Source organism: Vigna angularis, chromosome 2, assembly GCF_016808095.1.
Source record: "Vigna angularis cultivar LongXiaoDou No.4 chromosome 2, ASM1680809v1, whole genome shotgun sequence".
NCBI classification, from domain to species: Eukaryota; Viridiplantae; Streptophyta; class Magnoliopsida; order Fabales; family Fabaceae; genus Vigna; species Vigna angularis.
The window spans coordinates 50,889,763-50,913,069 of record NC_068971.1 but is presented as its reverse complement, the minus strand read 5'-3'; the positions used below and the strand labels follow the sequence as shown (position 1 = coordinate 50,913,069).

The 23,307-nt window shown below is 33.9% G+C and overlaps 4 protein-coding genes across 7 annotated transcripts; 3 read left to right on the top strand and 1 right to left on the bottom strand.

Annotated features, from left to right (window-relative positions):
* The first annotated feature begins 733 nt into the window (after positions 1-733).
* On the top strand, positions 734-1,513 carry LOC108328810 (non-classical arabinogalactan protein 30). The gene has a single exon (XM_017562698.2). The coding sequence runs from the start codon at positions 878-880 to the stop codon at positions 1,400-1,402; it is 525 nt and encodes a 174-aa protein (XP_017418187.1). The 5' UTR covers positions 734-877; the 3' UTR covers positions 1,403-1,513.
* Positions 1,514-1,625: 112 nt separating this feature from the next.
* On the bottom strand, positions 1,626-4,234 carry LOC108328086 (uncharacterized). 2 transcript variants are annotated; one of them, XM_017561878.2, is made up of 5 exons: positions 4,068-4,234; positions 3,842-3,986; positions 3,516-3,673; positions 2,969-3,056; positions 1,626-2,873 (listed from the first exon to the last, which is right to left on the bottom strand). In XM_017561878.2, exons 1-5 carry the CDS (start codon positions 4,151-4,153, stop codon positions 1,776-1,778), a joined length of 1,575 nt encoding a protein of 524 aa, XP_017417367.1. In that variant the 5' UTR covers positions 4,154-4,234; the 3' UTR covers positions 1,626-1,775. The 2 variants fall into 2 exon arrangements, with proteins under 2 accessions (XP_017417367.1, XP_017417368.1); XM_017561879.2 differs by having other exon boundaries at positions 1,626-2,861.
* Positions 4,235-6,988: 2,754 nt separating this feature from the next.
* Positions 6,989-11,739, top strand: LOC108329328 (uncharacterized). Its single transcript, XM_017563494.2, has 4 exons — positions 6,989-7,627; positions 8,701-9,186; positions 10,221-10,733; positions 11,211-11,739. Exons 1-4 carry the CDS (start codon positions 7,106-7,108, stop codon positions 11,292-11,294), a joined length of 1,605 nt encoding a protein of 534 aa, XP_017418983.1. The 5' UTR covers positions 6,989-7,105; the 3' UTR covers positions 11,295-11,739.
* Positions 11,740-13,121: 1,382 nt separating this feature from the next.
* On the top strand, positions 13,122-20,961 carry LOC108329407 (UTP--glucose-1-phosphate uridylyltransferase 3, chloroplastic). 3 transcript variants are annotated; one of them, XM_017563592.2, is made up of 17 exons: positions 13,122-13,954; positions 14,726-14,906; positions 15,003-15,152; positions 15,279-15,440; positions 15,526-15,698; positions 15,781-15,847; positions 16,257-16,423; positions 16,814-16,972; positions 17,772-17,863; positions 17,954-18,048; positions 18,437-18,514; positions 18,719-18,814; positions 19,204-19,278; positions 19,366-19,457; positions 19,603-19,765; positions 20,293-20,353; positions 20,527-20,961. In XM_017563592.2, the coding sequence occupies exons 1-17, from the start codon at positions 13,290-13,292 to the stop codon at positions 20,637-20,639; spliced, it is 2,589 nt and encodes an 862-aa protein (XP_017419081.1). In that variant the 5' UTR covers positions 13,122-13,289; the 3' UTR covers positions 20,640-20,961. The 3 variants fall into 3 exon arrangements, with proteins under 3 accessions (XP_017419081.1, XP_052728860.1, XP_017419082.1); XM_052872900.1 differs by having other exon boundaries at positions 13,818-13,954; positions 14,760-14,906; XM_017563593.2 differs by lacking the exon at positions 13,122-13,954 and having other exon boundaries at positions 14,751-14,906; positions 15,013-15,152.
* The last annotated feature ends 2,346 nt before the right edge of the window (positions 20,962-23,307 follow it).

The window sequence follows — 23,307 nt, the reverse complement described above, 5'->3', positions numbered from 1 at the left end:
TTGCGGCAACACATGAAATTGTAGAGGACTAAATGAACAAATTTGGAAATGATTATATAATATATAATGGGATAATAAAATATAAAATTAAAAGAATACAAATATAGAATATATATATATATATATATATATATATATATATATATATATATATATATTTCTTTTAAATTAAATTTTTCTATCAATTATTTAATACTTCTCACATGTTAAAATAAACAAGTAACTCAGTTAATAAATGCTCAGTGGAAATTATTTAACTATATAATTATATTAAACTCAATGTCAAACTAAACATATCTGTGTTAAATAATCACTTGTAAGTTGAGTTTACTGTTTCTTACATTATAGATATTTTAAGAGTTTAAATAAATCTACTAATAAATTGAAAATATCCATAGGCCAGTATTGCTTTTTTATACTAAACGCATATATAAAGAGCAGTGATATATGTTGACACTATTACAGAAGAAAAAAACACATACATTATAATTTAAAATAATAATATTTTAATTATATTTATTTTATTATTTAATTTAAAATTCTAATATTCATTATCATATAGCTAGAAAGAATTGTGAATTGGCTATATTTCTTGAGAGGAGTGTGAAACTATTATTTTTCTTCATAGAACATGAAAACATGTAGATGGCAAAAGATGGCCTTCACGTATAAATGAGATTTATTGGCAACAAAGTGGATGGCACGTTGATATGCTTTGTTATTATCACTTCAATGAAATTCCTCCCAGTAGTGCATTGCATTACCAATGAGCTATCAGCTATATATACATATATGTATATCGATCAATTGGTAGTGAGCCTTAGCCTCTGAACTCTTCCTAGTCACTTCAGTTCAACCCTAAAAGGACTCAAAGGAAATGGCTGGCAGACACTTCAGTTCCCTTTCTTTGTTACTTCTTCTGGTGGCTTTCTCTTACACACAAGCCACTCCAGATGTTCCAAAAACAGCAGAGAAGAAAATAGAAGTGGTGGTGGAAGCTATGGTCTATTGTCAGAGCTGTGATCATTTTGGAACATGGTCTATGATAGGTGCCAAGCCCATTCCTTCAGCCAAAGTAAGTGTTACCTGCAAAAGCTACAATGGTCATGTGAGCTACTATAAGGTCTTTGAGACAGACAAAAATGGTTACCTTTATGCACCACTCGAAGGGTTCAAGATGCAGCATTCTGTACTTGACCACCCCCTCCATGCTTGCTACGTGAAGCCTGTTTGGTCTCCTCTTGAAAGTTGCAGCCTTCTCTCCAATGTCAATTATGGTATGAATGGGGCACCTCTTCGTTATGAGAAGAAGAGATTGCACGGAAGCAAGTATGAAGCTGTCATTTATGCTGCTGGTCCCTTAGCTTTTCGTCCCTCTGAATGCTCACAGACTCACCACTAATGTCTCAAACAATTACCCTTAACCATGCATTCAGATTCCCTTGATAATGATTTTATTGTTTCCTATTATTTGTGTCTACATACTATTCAATATGGAGATGTTTTCTTTTTATATTTTCTTTGGTGTGTTCCTTTCTGTATTTTGCTGTACTAAACTAAATTGTAATGTTGCTGTGGGTATTGATTTTAATTCTTTGAAAAAGGGAAAATTGTTTTTTACGTTCCAAGCTTTGAGTTCCATACGCATAGAAAGTATCATAAAAGTTATAAAAATCAGTACAACAACTGAAACCTTTCACTCAAATACTTCAAACAGAATCAAATTCTGCTTACATATTAGAAATCAGAATTGACACTAAAAAATGACCTTATTACTAAAAATTCAGGGGCGTGTTAAACATTTTGTTTATATCGTCCATGGCTTCCTTTGTGAGGAGAGTTGGCTCAAACAAATCACATTCCTTGGACTTTCCAGGCAATTTTGGGGGTGGTGGTGGAACTTGTTGTTCCAGATGGTCGTCGTCAGCAAGGATTGAAAACCCACCAAAGTCATTTCCACTGTTGCTCTGGGATGCTTTCTCCTGTTTGGTGGTTCTTCTTTTTCGAACAAAATCTATTGGTTTCCCAAACATGTTATTTATATCATCCATAGCTTCCTTCAAGTTGATGGTGGGGTCTACTAAACCATGGTGGCAAACATTTTCCACCTCTGGTTCATCCAAAATAGTGGAACCAACAAATTTGCAAACGACTGTATCCTCTCTGAACTTTGAATTACGACAGCTGTCAGCATCCATGTCACTAGATTTTTCGGAAGTAATATCCCTGGGGCGGAGAAAAACAAAGCCATTTGATTGCGAAGTCGATGAAGCAGAACCACCTTCAGACAAATTCGTATTACTGGTCTCAGAATGTTCTTCACCATCAATGTATATCTGGAGCGGTTCTTGGTGAGGTTGGCTGGCTTCAGTCCTTTTCTGAAGTGATAAAGAACCGGATGGTTTGATTCCATGATCCAAGTTTTCATCAACAAAAACCTCAAACTCGTTCTTTGTACTACGATTTTCTTTTGAATGGTTTTTATGAGATTTCCTGCCTAATGGAACAGTCTCCAATGGCTCCCGGAACATGCTGTTGATGGCATTCATGGCCTCCTTCATATTTATTGTAGGATCCACCAATCCATGATGACATGCATCTTCTGCTTCAGACTTTCCAACCATGGCAGTGTCAACAAATTTTACTACAACTGTGTCATCACCACGAAATTTTTTGCTCTCATCCTTCTTAGTCTTTAAGTTTTTATCACTAGCTACAGCTTGAGCTGCATAACTCTGAATTTCGGGCCCCTTCTGTTCACCCTCAAGGCAACATGCTCCATTGCTTTTGCTTCCCTCTGTCTTCTTGTCATCAGAACTCTTTAAAGACAGAGGCCTCCTGGCAGCTTTTGCTTCCTGGTGCTGCAGGAGATCCTGCTAAATTAGCTAACTGAATGCTATTAACAAAAACAACAAAATGCCTAAAACAACACAGATAAGATCACATGAATATAAACGGATGTCACTACCTGGGCTCTCTTATTATTTTTTCGCTGCTCCATGCGTTGAAGAAATTGTTCATATGATTTCTGCAATTTATCTAGAGGCTCTGCAAGCCTGTTCAGAAAAGACATCGTCTCAAAATTTCTTCGATAGAGGGGCATATTATTCTAATACCAATTAAAATACTAAGTAGTAATTTGCTGAACTAATATCCTAATTTGAAATTATGAGAAGGGAAAATTCATCGAAATTTATGTATGCACCAAGTTTCATGCATAATCTAACGGGAACTTCATGTGAATTTTCTGTGCAAATCTCTCCAAAGCACAGAACATTACAATAAAATTGAATACGAAACTTGATCTAGTCAAACGTTAGACTGTTAAGCTAAATGGTTAAAAATAGTTAGTGTCGCATCTCAATCGTATCTGCAAGGGAAAGATTATAAAGTAGGGATATGTGTCTTGGCACTTGGCAACAATCGAGGAACCATGTCAACTCATTGCACGCTAAGTTTTATCCCCACTAATCTACTCAACACAACGATCAAAACAATTACACTGCACAACTTACTTCTTCACTCCCACATGGTACATTCTCTCTGCTTCATCGTACTTCTTGCACTTTTCGTAGTAAAGAGCATACGCTAGGTAGAATTCACTACGATTTGTCCCAATGCGATTAACTTCCATGGTACTCAACAGTGTTTTTGGATCACTCACAAAATCCATCTATATGGGAGAAAATCATTAACCATGACATTATCCCTTTATTTGAACTTAATACATGTTTTTAATGTCGAAAAATCAAATAATAATATAAAAAATAAAACTTTAGGCTTCATTTTCCAAACCCATTTCCGCAAAAAAGGGAAGGGGAGGATATGGTGATTGGGGTACCAGATGGAGCCACACTCGAATATAGCGCATGTCGTTTCTGTAACGTCGATCGAGCTCGAAGGTGTGAGCGCATTTCTGCAAGAACGCCGGTAGTTTTTCCTTTAGGATTTTTGGAGGAAGAGTGTCCTTTATCTTTCGGATCGCGCTGCCATTAACGTTGGGAATGAATGAGTAAACAGGAAAGTGAAGTGGAAAACAGAGAAAGAGAATGGGAATTGAGGAATACCGAAGCCATGGGAGAAGAGGGTCTTTGTCGGTGTATGAATGGATGTCTGAGATTAAGGAAGATAAGAGTTCGTCCACGTTTTCCATTTCGAAATAGGATCTGCAGCGGCGGTAGCGGTGGTTGTCGTGAACTGGTCGTGGTCCTCGTTTGAATTTGAGACTGAGCGGCAATGAAATGCTCGAGATGAACTTTATTTGTTTGAGTGTAGGTGGTAGGCCGGACCAATTCAGGTTCAAAAGTAATTGGGCCCAAGTTCGTTAAAAGATCACCAATTTTGGGCTATTGCTTTCGTCCTGCACCCCATAAATATTTTTTCATTTTGCTCGATTTACAGGGTGTTACTTCCACCACCACTTCCTACACCACCACACATTGCTTCTTGTACCACCACACTTTTTTTAAATTCCAAAATTATCCTTTATATCTTAAAATCTCCTACACCCCTCCTTTTTCCTTGAACGGACATCGACATCCGTTGAAGAAAGAATTCTTCAACGGATGTGGGACATCCGCACATCCGTTTAGTTTTTTCTTTTTAAATTTTTAGATTTTTTAAGTTTTTAAATTAATATATAAATATTATTTAATTTTTTTAAAAATTATTACTTAACTATTTATAAATTAATTTTATTTTATTTAATAAAATAATTATTATAATTTAATTTATATATTATTATTTTAAATAATAATTAAAATACTTTTAAAATTTTATTAAAATGGATACGGACGTTACCACATCCGTAAAATTTTTTTCTTTTTAAAGTTTTTAGTTTTTTATTATATTATATTTTAAATTAATATATAAATATTATTTAATTTTTTTTAAAATTATTATTTAATTAATTATAAATTAATTTTATTTTATTTAATAAAATAATTATTATTAATTTAATTTATGTATTATTATTTAAATAATAAAATAGTTTTTAAAAATTTATTAAAATGGATGTGGGCAATTCATGAAGTTTTTTCTTTTTAAATTTTTAGTTTTTAATTTATTATATTTTAAATTAATATATAAATATTATTTAATTAATTTAAAATTATTACTTAATTATTTCTAAATTAATTTTATTTTATTTAATAAAATAATAATTATTAATTTAATTTATATATTATTATTTAAATAATAATCAAAATACTTTTAAAAATTTTTATTGAAACGGATGTCGCAATCCGTTAACGGATCTCGCCACATCCGTTGAAGATTTTTTTTTTAAGTTTTTAGTTTTTTTAAGTTTTTAAATTAATATATAAATATTATTTAATTAATTTAAAATTTTTTTATGAATTAATTTTATTTTATTTAATAAAATAATTATTATTAATTTAATTTATATATTATTATTTAAATAATAATCAAAATACTCTTAAAATTTTTTATTAAAACGGATGTGGCAATCCGTTAACGGATCTCGCCACATCCGTTGAAGATTATTATTTTTTTTTAAATAAAAACAATAAATTAAAATATAAAATATGTGAATAGACGGATGTCAACATCCGTTGAAGGTGAAACAGATGTTGACATCCGTTTTAGAGAAGGGTAAAATTGGTATCGGGTGGTGTAAGGAGCATTCGGTGGTGGTGGAGGGAGTAACTGCCCGATTTATATTATGTGAAAGTCATATGATATATGATATGTAAGAGTATTTTTGACTTCTAAATTATACTATCTAAATATATTTTTGAAAAAAAGGATTGTACAGTTTAAATTTTAAATAACATAATTTATAAATAAAAAAATAATTTCCAAATTATATTATTTATAAAAAAGATAAAATAAAAAATATTTAAATTAGTGCAAGAAGAAACTGCCCCAAATTGGGTTTGAATTAATGCACTCCAAAAATAATTTAAAAAGAATACATGTGCCATTATTGTTAAAATGTATAAACAACATATTTCTTTTATTGTGATTAACTTTTATTGCCATATTTTTTCTAAGTACATGATCACACACTATTTTAAATGAAGAAGTTGTGTAAGAATGCATGACTTTTGCACTGATACAATAAAAAAATAAATTGTGCACTTTTTATATATTTTTATTCTAATAATCGATTACACAATGTTAAAATTGTATAGGGAGTACACGACTTTAATCGTACAGGAAGTGCACGACTTTTTTACAGCAAATGAAATTCGAATTATAAATCTTTGTAATTGATTACAATTAATTATATAAATACCTTATAATCATAATCAATTATATCTTAATTACAATTAAAACTTAAACCATAATTAATTATATTTTAATTTTCCCATTCTTTTTCTTTTTCATTTGGTATATAGAAGTTGTGCATCCCTACACAATTTTAACACTATGTAATCTATTACAAATGCTTGTAATAAATGATCAGGAACAGAAAATATGTTGGATATACACTACTTTACTTTCTTATTGTGATTATAAGTTGTGTGGGAGTTTCACTTGTCCATATATATAAAAAAATTGTCTAAAACGATAATATCCAGAATATCTTTACTGGAACCGTAAAAAGAATTGATTAACTTATGTCAATTAAATAATTAAATAAAACAAAAATAATTTTGTTTGATTATAAAAAGATGATTTTATTTGGATTTATCAAACTCTTCTGAATCAAAAGTTCAATTCCCAAAGTAAAACTCCTATAAAATTTAATGGGTTTATTTCATATGCAATTAGACTAAAAATAAAAATTAATTTAATTACCCGGAGTTGACATATTTAAGAAATTAAAAATGTATGGCATATTTAGTTTAATATATTTTTTTAGCTAAAATAACATTTTTATTATTGATTTTAAACTACTCGTTGATAAAATTTTAATTCATAAAAATTGAAGTTAAATTTTATGACATTCATTTTACTACAAGATTAGTTCTATAGTATTTGGAATTTTAAAATGACAAACACTGATTATTGAAAAGAGAAAGAAAAAAATGCAAAAAAAACTTGATTTGGCGTTGCCTTTGCTCACTCACTAACACAACAGAACCCAACTCACTCTTCAATCTCTCCAACTCACGTAAACTGCCTCCGAATCCCATCGATGGAAAACTCGGACGAAAGAAACGAATCACTTCCTTTCTCTCCAAACCCTAACAATGCCGACGACAATGAAATCGACGAACAAGAAGACGAAGAGGAAGAGGAAGAAGATGACGGTCACGACGACGTCGTTTCACACGAGCCGTACAATCGGAACGACCGATCCTCATTGTCCAGTTTGCGCGAGCAGCGTTTAAAGCTGGAAGCCCTCTCCCGGCGATTGGCTTCGGAGCTGGTCCCTATCCGCGTCCACGATGTGCTGATTCGAGGCAACACCAAGACCAAGGATTGGGTGATTGAGGCGGAGCTCAAGCTTCTCCAGGACGCCGCCACCGTGCAGGAGCTCATTCGCGCCTCCGAAACCGCCCTCGCCAGGCTCCGCAGCCTCGAGATTTTCGAGTCCACCGAGCTCACGCTCCAGGCTGGGCCGCCGGAGCTGCCTCACACCGCCAATGTCATCGTCGACGTTGTCGAGACCGCCAACAAAGTTTCCGGCGAATTTGGCGTTTACACCAAACCCTCGGTACAATCTTGCTCTCTATTATCGTTTCGTGTGTGATGTTGTGATTGCTCAAGTTTGAATTGATTCAATGTGAGTCTGAGGGATGATTGCGTTATTTGAAGCATTCAAAGAATTTGTGATTGATAATAATTTTTATGAGAATGCATTTCTTATTAGGTCGGAGGTTGTATCTTTTCATTTCAGATGCTTGTACTATAGCGCAACACCAAAGAGCAAATCTGTAATCAATTTACAAAAAATAAGAACAAAATATTTGGGTATCCTTGGACTGGGTTTACCTTTGTAGTAAAAGTGTCATTTCCTGATCTTCTGATCTTCCATAAACTGTTGGTTTGGTTTAATCGTAAAGAAATCACACACTCTTCCTGCTCTTAGGAGATCAATGTCATCTTCTAGTATGATCTTTGACTATTATCGACGGAGGCATTAGACACATACTGACCTGCTTGTCCCAGATTATAGTATCAGGGATTTAAGGGAAGTTGATTTTTCTGTTTATTGCCCCCACAATAATATGAAAGCCTTTACGCGACAAAACAAACAGCTATGTTCCCTTGTTTTATTTCTTGGCTAATGTTATTATGCTTATGGATGAGCAGGAGTTATTTTGAATAGTGACAACTATCTGAAAGGGTATAGTTATGGGTATAAACAAGGAAGAAACTCCAAATTCTTTGACTTCCAACTTGAATTTTCTTTCCATGGGTGGAGTGGGCTGTGTCTTTAGGACCATTAGAATGGTGATCTCAATTTCTAATGGTTCCTTCTGGTACTTGTTTCAATAAGAAAATCAAGATACAATGTACATGTAATTGCATTATATAATAATTGTTGGGATTTTTAAAACGTTATCAGGTTGGGACAAAGATATGATTCATTTCCTGTTGATAAAATATAAGGTTATGATCGTGACTATGAGTTTTCTGCTATAATCTTTTACTTGTGGGGGAGTAGAACATTTCTGTTTCATCCTTGCTTTATTGGAAGCTGTATATTGGTCTGATGAGTATTTATTGGTCTTAATAAGCTAATATATATGTTTTCGTTTTGGATATGTTGCAACACTGTTGTAGACAAGTTCGTGGACTGCTGAAGGTGGTCTTAAGTACAAAAACTTGTTAGGTTATGGCGATCTATGGGATGCCTCTTTGGCCTATGGTGGCAACCAAGCAACAGAGGTGAGTGTAGGAGTGTTTGCTCCAAGACTGAAAGGGTTGTTAACTCCTCTTGTAGCACGACTTTCCATGCTTTCCCAAGATTGGCAAGAGTTTTCTTCATACAAAGAGCAGCTGTTAGGATTGTCTCTTGGCTTAATCTCAACCAGGCACCATGACTTAGTCTACACTCTTGGATGGCGTACCTTGACTGATCCATCTCAAATGTCATCCAGGTCTATAAGGAGGCAGCTTGGGCATGGTTTATTATCATCTTTGAAGTATACATTTAAAATTGACAGGAGAAACTCGCCAATTAGGCCTACAAGTGGATATGCTTTTCTTTCCACTACTCACTTTGGTGGCCTTACACCAGATCATCGGAGCTTGAGATTCCTGCGCCAGGTGCAATTAGATCAATTTCTTGTCCATTAATTAATAAGCTAAAAGGCAATTGTATATCTCATGAATAAAACTTTATAATCTCTATCAAGTGATGGATACCAGTGTAGTAATTGTTAAAATTATTTTAGGGTGTTATACTTTCTAATTTGATGAAGATAAGAACTTTTAAAAGAATTGATTGTTATAACCATATTTGTAATTAGTTGATTAGTTACTGCAATTAGGAGGATTTGATTTTGCATAAATTTTTATTCCCGAATTTACTTTCCTGTAACTCCTATTTGGGATATTCTAATTAGAGTCTAAATGTTTGTAGCAATCTATGTATTCGTTGGAGCAATAGAAAATAATTTCTCATTCTTTACCCTTTAAATATTCCAATGTGTTTGATTTAAGTTAAGGATTTGGAAACCGGGTTTAAAATGTCCTATTCTTTTGGGTATGAGCTGAGTTCATCTTCTTGGACATTTTGAAAAATACAGAACCTGGGATCTGTAATAACATGCTTCTTTTCCAGTATGCATTTACATCATTCAGTTTTAATTTTGCCAGTTGTGTAGACAGTGCATGGGGTGCTTGTTTGACCAAGTGTTGCCTTTCCACACAATGAAGAATGCCCATACTTTGTTTTAGTAAGATGATGCTCGTACAAGTTGAAGAACAACCTATTTGGTTATACCCGCTAATTGAAAAATATTGGCACTAGTACATGGTTGGCTGCATATGGCCTTATGCTTCTTTAGTGGCTGCTATATATGTTGTGTGATTGAGAAGTCACATTTTAAGAATTTGATTTTTCAAATTGCAATTTCTGACCATCTGCCTGGAAATTCTTTTGAATTGTGGTAAATAATATATAGAGGGGTGTAAAATTTCTGCACATTTTTTTAAAATGTTGGGAATGGGGCAATCTTAACATTAACACATGTATAACATATGGTAATCCCTCCTCTATTACCCAACATATTTCTTTTTTATTTTTTCTCATTTTAGATATATTTCTTTTCTTAACTGGTTGGATTCTCTTAATGCAGGAATTTGATGTTCGCTGTGCCATCCCCCTTCCGTTTTATAACACAGCTCTTAACCTTGGGATTTCAGCTGGTGCCATTTTTCCATGGGGGCATGACTTCATGAACAAGCCATCTCCTCTTCCTGAAAGGTTTTATTTGGGTGGTGATTTCTCTCCAGTTTGCACTCTGGGAGGGCCAATAACATTGTGGGGATTTAAAACTAGGGGACTAGGTCCTACTGAACCACGAAGGAGAATTAGAAACGAAATTATTGATGACAATGACGATTCCACTAAACGGGACTTCATTGGAGGAGATGTTGCTGTTACGGCATTTGCAGACCTGTCTTTTGATCTCCCAATTAGGTGGTTGAGAAATCATGGAATCCATGGTCATCTTTTTGCTGGTGCTGGGAATACGGCAAAATTGACTCAGAATGAATATAGGCGCTTTTCACCTCGGAGGTTCTTAGAATCATTCCGAACATCTGTTGGATGTGGTTTTGTTGTTCCTACTAAACTTTTTCGCCTAGAGGTTAGTTAATGTTTCAGTTACTCTTGCATATAATTGAGCAGATGGTCAAACTATCCAATCATATTTTTTGGGAAGGGCAGAGAAAACACGATTTTGATGGAAAAAGTCTTTGGGATAGTTAGTCTTGTTTGTTATATTTGAACTTTGGGCAAGTTGTGTAGTTTTTCTTTTTATTTTCCTTGAAATATGACTCTGAACATAACACTTGATATTTTTGCTTATAAAATTATCTCGGGCAACATTTTATCCATGTTTTGATATTGTTGCAAATCCCCTGAATTTTTTTGGACTATTTCAACTGCTGGTAATATAATTTAGGGAAACGGACAGTTTCAGTTACAAGATTGACAAAGTCCGGCAGTTATTTAATCTATTTTTTATGCGCCCCTGCCCCCTCTCCTGGCCTTCTTCCTAATTCTGTATTTTATTGTTATTTATCAAATGAAAATTTCATCTTCACATTAACCATTGTTTCAGGGTAACTTCTACCACGTGCTCAAGCAGGATGAATATGACCGTGGGAAGACAGGATTTAGGTTCAGCTTCTCAGCTCCTTCTTAGAGGCAGAGTTCGAACTTGAGATTCTTTTTCTTTTTACTTTACTCTCAATCACTAAACATTTGTGCTGTCTGTCAATGGATGGCTAGTACTATTCTCTGTCGTTTAAAATCCAGACTGAAAATCGAGAAAGGACACTGTTTCAGCGTAGAGGATTTATAGGATCAGTTTTTGGAGTAGACATTCCCTGGAGGGTCATAGCATATAAGCTGATGCTCATTGCATGGCGATGGTGTATGAAATTCTGAATTATGCAACTTTGGAAGACCTTGATTGGCACTGAGAATTCTCATACTTTGTTCAACTTAAATAAATCGCTAACACTGGTTGAGATCATTCTTGTGGATATTTGTCTTGTCTTCGAAATTGTGAGACTGCAATTTGGTTTTGTTCTAGTGTACTTGAATATTTGTTGGTTATACAGGGTTTGAGTTAGATTTTTATTTTTTATCAATGTTATTTATACTAACAATAAATGAGTCACGCCCTCAAAGGCATCCCTAACATCTGCATAATAAATGGGCATAGTAGTCTATTTATCTCAGAAAGATTAAATAGAGTTTATTTGTCTTTATCATTCGTTAAAAATGTTTGAATTAGTGGGTGAATTTGAGAGAAGAGAAAATAATATAAATGAAGGAAAAAAAAAGTGGGAGGTGAAGTTCCTTAGAATAGAAAGTTTGGAAATGATTTGATTGGTATTTATATTTATTTTAATTTAAATTGATTAATTTAATTTATTATTTTAACATGAAAGATATGTTAATGAAATATTAAATTTATTTTATTAATTACTTAATGTTTTCGTTTTGATTATTAATTTTATTATAATAGTAAAATGTATTTATAAATATCTAATTTTTATTTTTATTTATACATTTCAATATTTATTATGTTATATATCAATTTAAATTAATATATTTTATTTTATTATAATAGAAAGTATAGCTATAATTATATTTAAAAATAATTATTTATATAAAAAATAACTGATTTAATTTTTTATTGTAATTTACATCAATATTTTATTATATTTATATATAACTTTGAAACTTTCTTTGTCTGTTCGCATTTTTAAATAAAAAGTAAAAATGCATATTATTTTTCCATTTCAATATTTATTCTTCTTATTTATTTTTATTTTTTTGTAATTTCTTCTTGATTCTTTATTATTAGTAGTTCATAGTGGAATTCCAATCAGTAGAAACAAAGAGACCGAAATTTCTTTGATTTGTGATGAACGGTGACGGCCATCTACATAATAATGGGAATAGCCAGTTGCTTTGAAACGGTGCTTAGAGGAGTTGAACCCTAGGATTTAACTCTATAAATTTGTTCAAATATACATTGTTTTACTTGGTTTTAAGATGATCACAGCAAAACATGTTTTAGGGTTTGGCCAATGCAATTTCAAAATGGACACTGAGATGTCCATCACTCGTGACTGTCTTTATGTACGTTTGAGTCTACCTGCTCAAAAATACTTTTATCACAACAAATACATGCCTTACCTAAACAAAATCATTGATACTTAACAAAACTGATAAATTATAAAAAGATTTAATTATCACATAATGTAGTAGGTATTATCTATTTCTTATATATGAGAACTGAAATTGTGAATCATTTAACCAAGGAACATAAATTACTTTATATTTACATGAATGTTGGTGATATAAAGCATCATAAAAAATAACATGTTATATAATATTGTAAACCCAAATAAAGCGATGTATTTGTGGACTGTAAGGTATGTGAGAGAAAGAAGATAGTGAAATCCTGAGAGCCAGTCCGAAAAGGAAGAGGATAGAGGTATATATAATGGGCACATGCAACTACTTGATGGACGGTTAAGAAACCACTTAATTTCCCTTCTTCTTATTATGCTCTTTCCTTTCTGGTATATTCTTCTAGCGTCTTCCCTTTATCCTACACAACTTTAAATTCATCCTCAATCAATTGCATATTTCAACTCAAAACACAACACAGCCTTCAAAAATGCTTCACTCCACTTCTCTTCTTCCTCATAATAAGCGTTTCGTCTTCTCCGTCCGCTCCAAACCTTCTCATTCTCATTCTTTTTCCCATTCTCTCTCTTTCTCCAAATTTATCTCTCTTCCCTCTTCTCTCTCTACATGTTGTCCAGTCGCTCGAATTTCCACCGAGACCCTGGAGGTCTCGCCGCCACCGCCGGGCGACTTCAACTTCTACCGCGAAATCGCACGCCTTGCCGCGCTCCGCGACAGGATTGCGGCGTGCGCCACTCTCGTCGAGAAGCTCCGAGTGCTCAACGCCGATTCCAGAGTGAAGCGCTTCTTCAGTTCGGGTCGCGGCCTTGCTAGGGTTTTGGCCTCGCTCCGGTTGAGTTCCGACCAACTATTCCTGCTCAAATGCGTGGTTGCTGCCGGGCAGGAGCATGTACTGTGTTTGGACGGAACCGAATCGCTAGAATCCGCCGCGGCCGCCGCGGCTACCGCGAGCGCCGTGAAGAGCGCGCTCTACGCTATTGCGGAGATGATTGAGAATTTGAATTCCTTTGATGGCAATGGTGGTGTGGGTTCGAGGATGGCGTTGGGGGATTACGAGATTATTGATTTGAACAAGTTGTTAGAAACTTTGGCGGAAATTGAGCAATTCTATGACTGTATTGGAGGAATTATTGGGTCAGTTCTTCGTTTTCCTACTTTTACCATTCGCTTAGTATGGAACAAATGGGGAATAGATGGAATAAAATTAACCTACCTTGTTTTTGTTTCTTTAATATATTAACTAGCGAAGAAAAAACAGTTATACTAAGATTGACTTTGGTGACTTACGTAGTAGTAAAATTGTGAAACGGAACAACTGTGCTTCTTAGTTGGTTTAACATTTTTAGTTCTCCCATTTTGTTGGAACAGACGTCGGGTTTATGAGATGGGCAGAAAGGGAATAAATCTCCTGTACTTTTTTTTTTCTCTTTTTTTTTTATAAACTCTTAAGCATAAGGAACTTTCTCACCTTTCCATCATTACTTGTCGTCCCAACCAACGTAATGCAGTTCCAGTTCCTTGATAGAGTGAGAAACTGTAGAATGTGGCTTATACAGCCATAATTGTAGTCGCAGTCTGATAGGAACTCCGGTATTATGGGGGTGTCTATGTTCAATTATTATGAGATGTTTGGTGGAATATTTAAATATTTAGTTCTCCCCTATATAGGTAGCTTGAGGGTGGGTTCACAAATGTTTCGGTGCTTATCACAGTCACCCCATAAAACTTGACGCTGCAGCTGAAATTGCAGTTGCAGACCCTCTTTTAAAACCTTGATCCCAACACCATCAAGTTTTTGTTTTTCGGTTTTGCTTGGTATAAATTTGGTTTAATAGGAGTGTATGTTGTTTGGGAATAATTCAATTTGCATATATTTGTTTCTTTGTTAACACTGATACAATGCAGATATCAGATAACAGTTCTCGAACTTATTGTCCAGAAGTCATTTGAGAGGCAGAGTATGAAGTGGTCACATCAGATGCATGAAGCGAAAGAATGCCAAATTTTAGGAATTAATGCACCTAATGGGCATAACCTTTCTGAAGACACAGAGTATGCTTCTCAAGCAGCTCTATGGGGTATAGAGGTTAGTCTAATTACATTACCTGGTTTGTAAATCGTAACTTGCATTTAGGTTAGATGCTTCGTAGCTACATGGAATAATAAGATCTTGTCGTTCTAGGGTTTGCCAGACCTAGGTGAAATTTATCCTTTGGGAGGTTCTGCCGACAGGCTTGGTTTGGTTGATCCTAAGTCAGGTGAATGCCTGCCTGCTGCAATGCTACCATATTGTGGAAGGACTTTGTTGGAAGGTCTTATAAGAGATCTTCAGGTATTAGATCTCCAACTATCAAACACAGTCATACTTGCTATGCCCATTTTTTTCTTATGATAAAACCAAGATTAAGTTTTTATGTTGGGCGCTGAAATATATAATTCTTCAATTTCACATTTGAAGGCTAGAGAATTCTTGTACTTCAAGTTATACAATAAACAATGTATCACACCCGTTGCAATAATGACTAGTGCCGCAAAGAACAACCACAAACACGTCACTTCTCTGTGTGAAAGACTTTCATGGTTTGGGAGAGGTCGATCAACTTTCCAACTTTTTGAGCAGGTTTTATATAAATCTATACTATGGATTCTGGGAAGGGGTCATCTTATTTTAAAAGTCTCTAAATATATAATTTGTAAATTGGCAGCCTCTTGTTCCAGTTGTTGGTGCAGAAGAAGGCCAGTGGCTGGTCACCAAACCATTGAGTCCCTTGAGCAAGCCTGGTGGTCATGGTGTCATATGGAAACTTGCACATGACAAAGGCATCTTCAAATGGTTTTATTCTCAAGGAAGAAAAGGTGCAACTCTGCGCCAAGTCAGGTCTGTTGTTATGATTGATATTTCTTGGGTTTGCTTTCCTTAGTACGAGAAACTTGCATTTACAATACAGGTGACCTTGCAGTAACGTTGTGGCAGCTACAGATTTAACCCTCCTAGCCTTAGCAGGGATTGGTTTACGTCATGGAAAGGTAGGTAGCGGTTGTTTTAATTGGTAATCTCAGCCTTTTTTGGCACTACATGTGGACAAAGGCTAAAGCATGTTATGATAAAAGGGTAAATAATATTTTATCGTGTATAGTTCCTTACCAAGTCTAAAGTTTCTGATGTATAAGGTTTTGGTAAATCAACTAATGTCAGATAATTGCACTGTTTATCCTATAAATGCACTGGAAAAAAAAACTAGATACCGCAGTCCAACTGTTTATCCTATAAATGCACTGTTTGCTTGGAGCATTGTCCCTATTTAATAATTTATCTTGCCTGAAGATCTTTAAGAAAAAAAGAAAGGCGCTGTTCTCAGTAATATTTATTCAGCTAAACAGTCTCAAATTTCAAGTAGAATATTGTTTGCAGTTTCTGAGCTGTGTTCTTTAACAGAAACTGGGATTTGCATCTTGTGAGCGGATATCAGGCGCTACAGAAGGAGTTAATGTGCTGATGGAGAAGAAAAGTATTGATGGTAAATGCGAATACGGAATTTCTTGTATTGAGTACACTGAGTTTGACAAGTTTGGAATTACTACTGGACCCCTTGCTCCAAAAAGGTATGTGATTTTCCTGGTATGTTCGAATTTGGTTTCCAGATTCTGTGATACATTTTGCAGCTTTAAACTATTTGCCCATGCTTAGCCTATGTATTCTTCTAGTCTGGCATATTATTTATTACATACGAATGACTTCGATGATTAAGAACACATTATCCCCAAATTTGTATGAATAATGAGAATGACAAGCATTTTATAAACCTACATCCACAGGAGACCCATGCCCTTCAAATTTAAAATGAATGCATTTGATATTATAAATTTATTTTCTTCTGGAGATTATAAAACAGTTCAATAGTTATTCTTTTGGGAATCTTTACTCTTTTTGTCTGTTATGCCTTCTAATTTGGAATACATACCCAAATATCGACTTCATTCTGTATAATGAAGTTTGCAGGCAGAGTTCCCAGCCAATACAAACATCTTATATGTTGATTTACCTTCCGCGGAGTTAATTGGATCAAGTAAGAGTGGAAATAGTTTACCTGGAATGGTGCTAAATACCAAAAAGCCAATAGTTTACACAGATCAGTTTGGTAAATGTCATAGGTATGTCTCTTCCTTGTGAATTTATCAATGCAGTTTTGATTACTTTCCTTTGTTTTATACATTAAATTGAAAATGAAGCTTAGCACAACTGTGAGTTGCTGCTTGTGACTTAATAAAGGTTACAGGTACAAATCTTTGAAAAAAGTTCTCTGTTTGTGGGGGTAAGGCTGTGTATATCTACTTTATTCAAACCATAGTTAGTGGTAGCCTCGTACATTGACTACTGAAACATCTGTAATATATATTCTTTATCTGACACTAGTTTATATCCATGTATTATCTAGAAATTGAAAATTTCGATTTTGAAATGCATGAGGACCACAAGTTGAAATTGATGGGTTTCCTTTCCTGGCTTTAAAATAATTTCATTTTTTCTACAGTGATTGTTTGTTTCTTATTATTACTTCTCTAAGTTAATTTTTGATTAAATTACTCAGTTGGTGTCTAAACTATTTGTGAATTTTAAAAGTAGGTCCTTACAGTAAAAAAAAAATGTAATTAGGTTCCTAAACTAAAAAGGTAGGTCCTTGGGGTTAGTTTATGGCATCTTGAAATTGCCATAATCAATGACTATTTTTAAAACCCTAAGAACTAAATTTAAAAACTACTAAATTTAGGACCCATTTAGTTTTTTTTAGTAGTTTAGTGACCTGCTTGAAAATTTCCAGATAGTTCAGAGGCCAAATAAGTAATTTTACCTAAATTTTCCTTGTGATTAAATATTTTCACGGTGTGTATATTGCGGATTCTTTTGTTGCATTTACAACTTACTCTTCCCCCTTTCCTTGTGATTCACTAGCGTCTCTGGTGGTAGACTTGAGTGCACAATGCAAAATATTGCTGACAATTATTTCAATTCGTACTCTTCTAGATGTTATAATGATGTTGAAGGTACGTCCTGCATGTGCTTGTCTGATCTGACAAACCATATACAACAATTCCCATTTAGTTGAGCTTAACAAAACTCTTATTTGTGAGCAGATGAGCTAGATACTTTTATTGTATATAATGAAAGAAGGAGAGTTACCTCCTCTGCCAAGAAAAAAAGAAGGCATGGAGACAAGTCTTTACACCAGGTTCAATTTACTGCATTGATGAAATAGCATTTTTTGTCTAGATTGGGTTGAGTAAACAAAGTACGTGTGATATTCCATTATGTTGATTCCATTTCCAAGTTTTTGACAGTTATAGTATTCTTGCAATCCCTTCCTTATGAGGTCTGTTCCTAATATTTCCTTATATACTTGGATAGTGCTCGGCTTCACTTAGCAGTTGGTATTACCTGAATATCTTACTATCGTGTTTTTGTACAATGGTGAAAGCTTAAGAACTAAACTACGGGTTCTTTGGATGGCTAGGATTATCTTTATATTTCTCTTATAATATGTTTTGCAGTTTTATGTGTTGGAGTTGCAATGATGGTTGCTCTTAAATATCTATAATATGTTTTGCATTTTTATGCAGACACCTGATGGTGCTCTTTTGGATATCTTACGAAATGCTCACGATCTTCTTTCACAGTGTGATATAAGACTTCCTGAGGTATATACATGCGTGCTAGCATGTTTTATGCTTATTGATTCATTTTCATTTAGTTTGGTCAAGTACAATTTCATATTATACTAGTATGCTACTGCAAAACCTTTTTTTTTGGTCATTTGGTAATACATGTAAGTTTGTAAAGGGAGGATTACTGTCCTTTCTAGGTACTTACAGTTATTTTGTTATGTTTGTTCTCTCCTGCAGATTGAAGCTAATGAGAACTATGTTGATTCGGGACCACCATTTCTCATCCTTTTGCATCCTGCTCTTGGTCCTCTTTGGGAAGTCACTAAGCAAAAGGTAACCCTGTATTATTATGTTATTTTAAGTATTTGTTCATCAATAACTGTCAATTTTATGTTATATTGTTTGTATAAATTTTAAACTATGGAAGTTTAATTGAATTCTATCAGTAAATGGCTGTGTGTTCTAAACATATTGGTCTCAAGTGTTCCCTTAAATAGGTCAATTTTTCAGTTTCGTGTCCACCAGTGTTCTTAACACATGATATAAGACATGAACGTAAACCTTTTTACACAATTTTTTCTTCCTATTGTTTGGGTGTAACCTTTTCTTCAAAGCAATTTGCTTGGAACATGATAGTTCTACGGCTTTACAAGGGTGAATTGTGTTGATTATCATTTACATATAAAGGTTTTGATTATTTTGTCATTCTTTTCTGTGATCAGTTTTACGGTGGTTCCGTATCGGAGGGCTCTGAGTTACAAATAGAGGTTGCAGAGTTTTTTTGGAGGAATGTACAGGTACTAAGCAAATACATTTAGTTAACTTATGTGTCGTGAAGTTCTAAGATATTAGGCTGATATTTGTGATTTGTCCCTTTACACCAGCTCAATGGAAGCCTGATCATAATAGCTGAGAATGTTATGGGCTCAATGAAGATTAATGAGACCGGTGAATACATACTACATTATGGCCAAAGGTATTGTTCTTTCTGTATTAATAAGTTGAATTGTGATTTCTTATCAACCGCATCGTACCTGAAGATCCCAAGATCTAAGGCATATAAAATTACTTTAGATTGCAAGCATCTAACATTATACACATTTATCTTATCATCATGCCAGGTGTGGAAAATGTAAGTTGCAAAATGTCAAGGTGTTGAACAAGGGAATTGATTGGAACTGTGATCGAAACATATACTGGAAACATGATGTGCAGCGATCTGAGGTGCTGCAAATCATACTTCATGGAAATGCTGAATTTGAGGCTACTGATGTTGTCTTACAGGTTAATGTTTAAATGTAGATTTTATTCTCTCTAAACTACTTTTGCAAAAAGTCCCGCTTGCAATAGTGCCCACTCCTTGGATTTGAGCCCGTGATTTCTCATACTTTGTAAGTTAGAGCTTTCATCGAATCCAAACCAATTTGCCTTGATGTGAACGTGGATGTGCATGGTAGGATACCCACAACGGCCTAGAATTGCTTGACAAAGCAGGATTATGGATACCCAACCCACATTGTTCCAAACAATATTAGCTTGGGACACTTTTTCTAACCACCGACATTAAGGATTCATTTCGAGTTTAGAATTTATTGAGTCACTTTTTCTTAACTATTAAGCTGACCCTGTAGTCATTTGTATTTGAATGTCAAAAAGAACCAGAGCCTCATAACAAAGCCTCCAATTACTGTTGTCATTATAGCCTAAAAATTAAGTAAAATAAAATTACTCTTTCGTTAATTCTGGTGGATATTTGATACCTATAAACTAATGCCTAACAAGCTTATTCTTCTGTTATTTAACTGATATAGGGAAATCATGTGTTCGAAGTTCCAGATGGCCACAGACTCAAAATCATGCCGGGAAACCCAGGTTTATTCAACTTCAGAAATTTATTTTGCTTGGTTCCTCTCCTTATTGCTTTGCTTGCCTGAAGTAATATATGCTGTTATCATGATTATTTTGAGAATGTTACTGTTGTTATCCTTAGTCAAATTATTTGTTCTGTCCAATGTTGCTGATTTAGGTTCATAATTGCGTTTCAGGTTTAGCAATCCAGTTAGATCGAATTGATCAAGATATGATGGAGAGGGGAAGCTGGCACTGGAATTACAGGGTAGAAGGTTCTCACATTCAGCTAGATTTAGTAGAATCATAAACCACTAACCCATTTTAGATGTCTGCTGCGTGAATCATGGTTCACAGCTGCCATTTGAGTTCATAATAATTTAGGTTACTAAATGACAGGGTTGAACAGAAGTTAAGCCTTTGTCATTTTTGGTTATTTTAGACTTTGTTGTAATATGTTGATAGGTTTGTATAATCCGTGTCACTTCCCTCATTTTTCTTCTATTTTTCCACTCATCTCCCCCTTTATTATTGGGATGACGTCGATGTAACCAACATTATCAAACTAGGATGAATTCAAACAATGTATATTTGTCTATTTCAGTAATTGCAGACCGCGTTTATATTGTAAACGTACTCTTTCCCTTCTAGATTTTGACGTGTTCAGGCCACACCCAATCTCTTTTTCTGCTTTCTGTGGAGAATCCATTATGCAAAGTTCCAAGTTATTGGGCTTTTGAATTTCATTATTGTAATTGTGGTCATCCACTTTGCGATCGTATTAAACGGGCCATGTTCATTCTTCTGTTCCTCAATGTACCTGCAATGAACAGTATATGTTTGTGAAGAGGATAGCTTATATATTTGAGCGTAATAACTTTTTATTTGTCACCTTTCTAGGACCCCTTTGATTTTATCCACTAGATTTCATTATTTTATTTTATTTTTAGATTTCAGCACCATTCTTTCACTTTTTCGTGAGCTAAATGCTATTTGATCTGATTTAACTAAATTGCCTATTGACAAGTGAATTAATTCATGAGCTAATTCACCTAATTTTAAGGAATAAAAAAACGCAAGTGTAATTACAAAAGTCCAGCAAAATACTAGTTTATTACGATAACAAATTCAAAATCAATACATTAAAATACAATATCAAGCAAATCTCAATTAGATAATACTACCAAAAAAAAAAAGCAATTTCAAAATTTCAGTAAATAGAAAACATGAACAATAGGCTATCCCCACCACGCCAATTTGACCGAACTAGTATTGTATTTTCAGTTTTCTATTCATTTTTATTTTAGTTTATGTAAAATAAAAATGATAAAATGCTATGTAAGAGATAAACTAATCTTACCTAAAAATAAAAGATAAATTACATATCTAATCACAAATAAAGCCTTGTTATTTATTAATCATTTAATTTAGATGTCTACTATTTTTCATTCTTTCCTGTATTTTCCATACTGATAATTTTTAACATGAATGTTTTGCAACATTATTTTACTAAATAAACATTCTAATCAAAACTCCTGCTCTCCATTATATATCTATTATAGGAAGTAGCCAAGTCATTATTAAAGTTCTTCTAAAACTCTCATTCAATGATAATATGTCTTTAAAGAGAAACATGGATCTTTTACAAGCTACATGGATGATGGTAAAAATGGACACATTAAATGTAGTCAAATTGCATTACTTTTGCATTTTTTGGTACATTTGTTTATTTGGTTTGTGATTAAGCAATTGATGGATTTCAGATTAAGACAAATGCGGGAAGACAAGCATAATTTGATCGATCATCCTGCTTCTACACCTACAGCTAGAATCCAAGCAGGTCACTTCTGAGTTCTAACGAAACCCCTCTTGTTGTTTTTCAATTGGAGGAACAATTATTTTGTCCCATTTTGGAAATACACAAAAATCCCACAAAATCTTGAGCAGGAAGAACGTACATCATTGTAAAATGCATCATCCTCCAGGCCCAGCACAGAAAGATTCATCTGGGACTTCAAAATTTGTAAAAAATTTAATAATGTTGTACTATTGAGACAAAACCTTCCTCCATTTGAATAGCAGTAGAAGCAACAAAGTGCTTGCCCTCCCGATTGTCCATTGATGTACAAAATGTAGGCTCTATAGCACCATCATCACTCATTAATATTGCACTACCAACAACAAAGTCTTTCATATTGTACTGTGAATTCTGTCACAAGAGACAAATCACCATCCACTACATTTCATAGTACTCACCATTCCATTACCTTTCTTTCATTTCAATCCACACTTCTCATCTATCAATTTCCACCCTTGTCTTTTCACTTCCTTAGATACCATACCACCACTCTACTCTTTAAGTTTCCACCACGACTACGTCCCATCAAAACTTCAAAACTATACAAAAACTATAATAATTATTTTAAATATATAAACAACTTTCTTATGTCTTTTAATTCCAAATACATTCATATTACTTAAAATAAAAATTCAATCCAAATCTTATAACACTATTAAAAGAGTATAAAAAATAAGAAAGTCAAATAAAAATAAAAAATCAAATACAATCTTAAATATCTTTGACTTAGATTATTAAAATCATGAATTTAAAATTCATTATATAATCACTTTTTTACCTACGTATATAGAAGTTTTTAAAACGTATTATTCTTACTAGGTCAACAAGGTCATAAGCTGCTTTTGACCTTTCCATTATGACATCCTTAATTGTGTTCCTGAATGAATACGAGTGCTTGCTTCACATGTTTGAACATATTTTGAAAAACATCATCAGCACATTTCTTATACGAAGTCTGATCTGTCTTTTTATCAACTATCAATGTTTCCACGGACCCGTGTCGCAGTGTTCAAGCTCGAATACCAGACTTATTATTCATATAAAAAATTTCATATTATATATATGTTAGTTTACTATGTTGGTGTAGGCATTTAATTTTTGCTGATATTATTTTAGTCGA